At 38.2% G+C, this 7,501-nt stretch overlaps 1 protein-coding gene across 1 annotated transcript in view; it reads right to left on the reverse strand.

The window, feature by feature from the left end:
- Positions 1–893: 893 nt before the first annotated feature.
- smc6 (structural maintenance of chromosomes 6) overlaps positions 894–7,501 on the reverse strand; it is a gene marked incomplete at its 5' end in the record, with an annotated part of 17,240 nt that continues 10,632 nt past the window's right edge. The window contains 5 exon segments of the mRNA XM_014029587.1: positions 894–1,166; positions 3,051–3,148; positions 3,221–3,373; positions 4,824–4,929; positions 5,021–5,146. Of these exon segments, the coding sequence (XP_013885041.1) occupies positions 1,064–1,166; positions 3,051–3,148; positions 3,221–3,373; positions 4,824–4,929; positions 5,021–5,146 (586 nt within the window).

The following is a 7,501-nucleotide window of genomic DNA, read 5'->3' on the forward strand; positions in this document are numbered from 1 at the left end:
GTCCAGTTGCTCCATCTTTTTACTTTTAATTTTTCATGTAGATAGTAACGTCCAGCCTGGGTCGGAGCGTATCGACCCTAAAGTTACTCAGTCGATACTTTATTTCCAGCTCGTTGTTTCATTCAAACATAAAAACCTTCACTGGAGCATCCCAGTCAGAGGCAGGTTCAGATAAATACTGAACTAAACAAGCAGGTCATATAATTATTTAATCTGCTCTGATTAAACAACAACTTCTAATTTGACGTGCTAACAGTAGCATCCATGCTAACTCTGTAAACAAACAAGCTGAATGAGAAGTCACATCTTTACTGCACATGCGTGTCACATCAGTGCTGTGTAGCGTTCACACAGGGGTCTGATGCAGGTCACATTTAAAATGTAATGTGAACGTTCACACAAAAAGATCGGATTTTTTTTAAAAATCAGAAGTGAGCATTAAGACCTGCAGTGTGAACGTAGCCTAAGGTTCAGGTAAGTGTTTTCCTCCTTGCCTTTCTTTTAAACCAAACTTTAAACTTTGAGCTAAACAGTAGATCTGCAATATAAAACATGACGTAAAGTTCTCCTTTTGTGTTTAGTTGGTGCTTATTTATTTTTTGGTCTGTTTATATATTTCTGCTATTAATTCTAATTATGCCAGTTTCGTTCCTCCATACAAAGTAGAGTTTAATGAAGAATTTACACCTGAGACTGATAAATGTCCAACCATCTGAGCCCGTCTGTCCTCACACTGCCGCCACAAATAATACTTTAGTCAGAAAGTCTGAGCAGAAAACTGCAGCTGAGAATAAAATGACATAATCTAATATTTAACGAAAAAATAACAAATTAAATGTGGAATGTAACTTAAAAAAAGTAGCAATAAGCATTTTTATTTTTATTTATCAACTTAAAGAACAAAAATAGTCTTCAGTTTTTACTTGTACTTGTAAAAACAAACAAAAAATAAAATAAAACCCCACACATATATAAATTGAAATGATTAGGTTGTGTGAAAACACTGATTGAATAAGCCACAGTATCTGTCGCACACTGAGCTCAGACTGTGCATGAACACAGTTCAGCTTGTGTGTCGCTGCGACTGTGCGTCTCCGGCTCGACTCTCCTGTCCCTCAGGATCATGGAGGTGGTGGATCCTGATTAGGGCGGTTGTCTGTAGGAACCTGACAGAACCAGAATGGAGATTTAAACACTGGGAAGAACACTGAAGCTGAAGTGTCACAAAGTGCTGTGCAGCAATATGTGTGTGTCTGTTAGCAAAACAACCAACGAGCCACTGGACAGGTTTTTTTAAAACTCAAAAAGTTATTGAATCAATAATAATATGAATAATAATTACAATAATCAATAATGATTTAACTGATGAAGTCAAACTGATTCAAAATTGCCATGAGCTAATCATCCTTAGCAAAAACAAAATGTGTAATCTAAGATGCAGTGGTGGGCACCAGCCCGCTACAGCGCAAATCCACTAATTGCKGACCTAAATATTTCATTTGCGCTTTAGCGGTCTTACTAATTTTTATAATTCATAAGCAGATTTTCACTTTCTAAAATTAAAACACAGTACCACTAATAATTAATTATCTACCAGTCATCATTATTTTGAACAGCAGAAGGTATGGCTGTCAATGAATCACAACACACGTGATCTATCCACCAACACCCCTCCCAGATAAACACACTTATTGTGAAGGTATACATCCTGCTGACTGTTGCTTTGGGTCACGGTTCTCATTTCCCACAATGCTTTGTGTCTGCTTACGTAGCAGGAAGGCAATGGTTAGAATTCCCTGTCCCAGCAAAAACAGTAAACGTTTGTAATCCACACTAAAATTTTGTATGTATTGATTTATTTTACTTTACAATCGGAGCTCCTTTTTTTAAAAGCATAAAGTTTAAACACTGGAGCTCAATACTTGATGTAATTGGTCGAAACAATCGGCCAACAGGGTTAGCTGAAGCCTGAAAGGATGCAAAAACGATTTAAAGCTGTGATGCTGATGAAGACAGACATCTAGTGGTCAACTGGAGCAACTACATGGAAAACTTTAAAACCCAAGCTCTTATTTTGAAGGGACGATAGTTTCCTGTACTCCATGCTTTCGTTTCCCATCACAAATTAAATCCGTCATGTACCCAGAATGCATCGCTTCAGTTTTCCAAAAAAAAGTTTTAAAATTACGTTATTGATGCTTCTTTAATGAAAAATCTACAACAAACAAAAGAAAAAGACAAAGAAGCAGCCGAACTAGCAATCCTCAACAACTTTTTAATTTTTACACCAGGAGCCAAAGGTTTGTTTAAGGAAATCACATCCCCAGCAATCAGCAGTTGTAGATTTAAGCTGTAAAAGAGTTCATACACCACTAGTTGGCAGTGTTGTACATATGTTGTACAAGAATTGTCAGCTAGTAAGTGCCAAATTGAACTTGTGCTTTAAAATTAGCTTCCGCTAATTTTCTATTGCATAAGCAGTTTTGAAGTTGCGGACCTAAATATTTACATAAGAGCTTTAGAAATTGCGGAGCTAATTATTGGATTAGCGCTGCCCACCACTGCTAATATCCAGATACTGCGGTAGTAGCTGTTAAACATCCTCTGAGAGCTAGCTGAAAACTCTTGACCATCATCATCTAGGTGAAAAAATGAATGCAACAATATTGTAACATTGCAGAAGCTTATCCAAACTGCCACAGCGAATGTGTGCCGCAATCAAAGCTAAAGGCGGTACATCGAAATATTACAGTGTGACCTTTTTTCGTTTTTGTGACTAAACAGAACTGATGATTTCTGGGAGTCAATCAGTCACAGCTAACAGACTGTAGCTCTTAGAGAACTGGCTGTAACTTCACTGAGAGTCGATGTGGTTGCAGCTGAAACTCATCACAACACAAACTACAAACTGAGCCACACCTAACATTACATCACACTAAACATGACTTTATAGTGTGACCATAACTCCATCATTCCTCAGTTGATGTCTCTGCGGTGATTAAAATGAGATCAACATGTAATTACAGACAGAAAAGTACAGGTGACCTCACCTGGTGTTCAGAGGAGTGATGAAGATGAACTGCCGAAGGTGCTGCCGCTCTGACAGCTCCAGGAGGAGATCCAAACAAATTCTGCGATTGTGCATGTCCTGCAGAGGAAACACAAAGTGATGTATGACACCACGTACTGTCCGGGTCGGTTCAGGGCGATTCTGACTCACCATGTAGACGTCGAACTCATCGAGGCATCTGAACGGTGATTCTGTGATTTCCCACAGCGACAGCATGAAGCAGACAGTGGAGAAGGAGCGTTCTCCTCCTGACAGAGATCTCATGTCACTCGCTCCATCCTTCTCCCTGCCTGGAGGCTTCACCTGCAGGAAACAGAAGGTTTGAATGTGCCCACACTTCCTGAGGCTCATCAGAAGCCTGGCAGTCAATTTGTTTCTAAGTAAAGCTTCTGCCTCTAAAGTCAAACATATTGCAATGTTTTTATATTTAGAAGGTTGTTAAGTATCCCTGGATTTGATGCAGCTTTAACTAAAATGGTGTTAGCCTCAGTGCCATTAGTTTCACTGAAGCAATTAGCCATGTCACTATGACCGTTTAAATACGATCACCAAAACATGAACCATGTGTCTTACGTCCCACTCAGACAGAATGTAGCAGTAATAAGTGAGAAAATAATCAGTGGGACTTTAAACATTGTGACCTGTGGAGCTGTTTGTGTACGTTCACTGAGGACAGCTTCTACGGAAGAGCATTGCATTCACCAAATAAAACAAAAATTAGGACTCCTGATCTCATAATTATGAGATCCTGATCTCTTATCTCATAATTATGAGATGTTTTCTCATAATTATAAGAAAAGATCTCATAAATACGAGATCTTATCTCATAATTATGAGGTAAGATCTTATAATTATGACATCTTATCTCATAATTATGAGATATTTTCTCGTAATTGTGAAATAATATCTCGTAATTATGAGATAGTATCTCGTAATTATGAGATAATATCTCGTAATTATAACATCTTAACTCGTAATTATGAGAGCTTATCTCGTAAGTATGAGATAAGATCTCATAATTATGACATCTTATCACACAATTATGAGATCCTGATCTCGTAATTATGGGATCTTATCTCGTAATTATGAGATATTTTCTCATAGATAATATCTCGTAATTATGACATCTTATCTCATAATTATGAGATAATATCTCGTAATTATGATATCTTATCTCAATTATGAGATCCTGATCTCGTAATTATGAGATCAGGAGTCAAAATTTTTTTATTAGGTGAATGCAATGCTCTTCCGTAAGCTTCTGACGTTTTCCAGTAAAAAAAAAATCAAACTGGGCGTGTTGCATTTAAAAAGTGTGTGAAGATCCTGCTGTACATAATGAGATAGCAATGTCATTTAAATGTCTTCCTGCTTTGTTCAGGTTGTACAGATGTAGAGATTAAGACCAGCATTAGTTAATCTACAGGACCTGCAGAAAAAAATACATTTTCACAAATAAAATTATAATTCATAAAGTTTATTTGTAGAAACCTGTTTCTCTGGGGGTCCAGCTGTAATCTTCTTTATAAATCAGTCTTTGGAGGGGTGGATGAATACATGCTAGTTTTTTTTTTACTTTTATTTGAAATATTTTTTTTTACAATTTGTATAATTTTCCTTTCACTTCACAATTATGCCTCACTTTGTGTTTCTCATAAAATCCCAGCAACATATTGTGCAGTTTGTGACTTATTCAAGGCAGTGCAGGTTCTGTGAACCAGTTTGTTTAAAATAAAGAGATAAACACACGTACCAGGATGGAAAGGGTCTCATTGTTGTGGTCAAATATCATGGAGCCGCAGCAGTTCATCTTTATCAGGAAGTTATTGAAGTATAACTTACATCTGACTGACAGGGACCTTCAGGAGGCGGAGCCAAGCAGAAAATCCCGTTAATACCAGGAACTCTCACTGATTTACGGTGCTTCTTCACAAAGTGCTGATGGTTTACCGCCGCAGTATTTTGTATCTGTTCTGTCTGTCTGACATGATGTTTTTGAGCCGATCGATGAACTTCTGCAGATCTCTGACTTGGTTGGTTTTGTCTTTGTAGAGGGAGAGGGCCTCAGCATACTCTCTGTTGAGGTCAGAGGTCAGAGCGTGGGTCAGTAAAAACAGCTGGGTGAAGACACAGGAAACATATCAGAGAAAATAAACTAAACTGAACTTAATCAGATTTTTCTTCATATTTTTGTTTTTGCTTTTCTGTCTCTCTTGTGTCCTCTGGTCTATTTGGTTTAAGTTTTGTTAATCTAATTTTTCATCTTTGCTTCATTTTACTGTTTCTGACAGAGAAACTGGTCGGCCCTCTGGATCCTAAAGCAGCTCTGGTGGAGAATCAGTGAGAAACAGGGTTATGTGTCTTATGTTTTTAAATGTTGACTCCTCTCATCTTCTGTCCTACTTTGTGGCTTCTTTGATTTTCTGTCCTGTTCTGAACATTTGCTTCTCATCTTCCTGTGTTCAGTTCGGTTTCTGTTTGTTTGGTCAGCTGTCTGTGTGCCTTCATTTCCTGAGACATTTTCCTCAGATCTCTGTGCATCTCTTTTCCACTTCATCTGCATTTTAGGCGTTTTTTATTTAGACACTAAGCTTTTCCAAATTAGGACGTTTTCATTCATTTAGATAAAAAATTTAATGAACTACAGTTACAGTAGATGTCAAGAATCTAAAAAATGTTCCCAACATGTTATCACAACATGGATTATCAGTAAAATGCAATCTTAACTAAAAATACAGCATTCTTTTTAAGATGATTTAACTATTTTAAGGTTCACACATTATATACAGTATATATATAATCTTGTCACATACAGTACATGATCAGATTTTGTTCTCTTCACAAGGGACCAGAGTCCTGCGACTCAGCAGCAGCCTGAGTGACAGCAACATGTCAGAGCAGCTGTGTTTTCGTTCACGCCTCTTTTAAAGGGGCAATTTCATGTAAAATCAACTTTTTGAGTTTTATATCATGTTATAATGTTATACTCTCATAAAAAACATGACCAAAGCCTTGCTCTGACTCATTCATGCATGTTTGAGAAATCCTGCAGTGTTTTTATGAAGCCATGCTGAGGAGCAAAACGACAGGTGGGGACCAGAAACACCTTTTGGGACGTGTCTTTAAGATGACCTTCCTCATGGCAGAGCGCACCCCCTCCCCACACACCCCGTCCATGACTCCTGCAGGCTCTCAGGTCAAAATGAAAGTGAAACCTAACTGTCTGCTGCTCTCCACACTATTTCTCACTCAGTGAAGCTCTTTTCAGATTAAAAATACCTTTGAGGAAATGTATTTTCAGATGCCAAATAAAATGCATCATAGCGTGCGCGCGCACGAACCCCCCGCGTGCGACCCCCCACCCACCGAACGGGACGGAACAGAACCAGCAGGAGGTTCTTAATAGAGGTGGGCGATACTGGGAATTTTGGTATCGATCCGATACCAAGTAAATACACGGCCAGTATCGCCGATATCGATACCGATACTTTTAAAGCTTAATAATTTGAAAAGATCCAAAAGATCTAGGATAGAATTTCACCAAACAAAATACTTTATTATAACAATCAATATTTTTGTTTGCCAACAATAGAGATGTAACAAACCAGTTTCCTTTAACATTAGGAAAATAAATCTTTTATACAAAAATAAAACAAAAATTTTTCCCTCACCACTGGACATCTTTCCTAGTTATTTCTTTGTTTATTTTATTAAATAAAATTGTTCTTAGGAAAAGTGAAAAATAAGGAATTTTCTTCCTTTCAATACAATTCTGTTTTATGTAAATAAACAGACTAAAAAGTATCACTCAACGCAACTTAAAACAAAATCTCCTGAGGTAGAGGGCTCGGTGAGAACGCTGAGTGGGTGGGCCAGCCTACCTGCTTAGTTAGCTTAGCTGTTTGGCTAGCGCTAGCTGTTTGGCTAGCACTGCTGAGCCACGTGACGATGCAACAACAAAATACGGGGGGGGGGGGGGCTGCTCTGTGCTGTGTGTGACACAGTGCAGCACTACAGACAATACCAGCGCTGGTATCGATAATAATCTATATTTAGTAGCGATCCGCCCACCTCTAGTTCTTAAAGAGACAGAGGCAAATTTCAAGGCGTTTAGAAGAGGAAATAATGAGAAGATAAGTTTATTTTCTATTTAAACATAAAAACAGTGTTTTAATAACAACTAAAGGTGACATAGATACTTTATTATGGTATAGTATTTAAATGTAAGTCTGAGAAACACATAATATTGGCCCTTTAATCCTGCACTGATGATGTTCTCTGAAAGTGTGTTTTAGCACAAGAGAGCGACTCCGTCAGTGACTTCTGAACTGCCAGAGGAGCGTCAACATGGAACGGCCTGTTCTGTTGTCTGAAAGAGCCTGTTGAGACTCAGTCGTGTTTGGAAGGAGGGTGGGGGGGTGGGGGGGAATG

This window comes from Austrofundulus limnaeus, unplaced genomic scaffold (genome assembly GCF_001266775.1).
Source record: "Austrofundulus limnaeus strain Quisiro unplaced genomic scaffold, Austrofundulus_limnaeus-1.0 Scaffold923, whole genome shotgun sequence".
In the NCBI taxonomy this organism is placed as follows: Eukaryota; Metazoa; Chordata; class Actinopteri; order Cyprinodontiformes; family Rivulidae; genus Austrofundulus; species Austrofundulus limnaeus.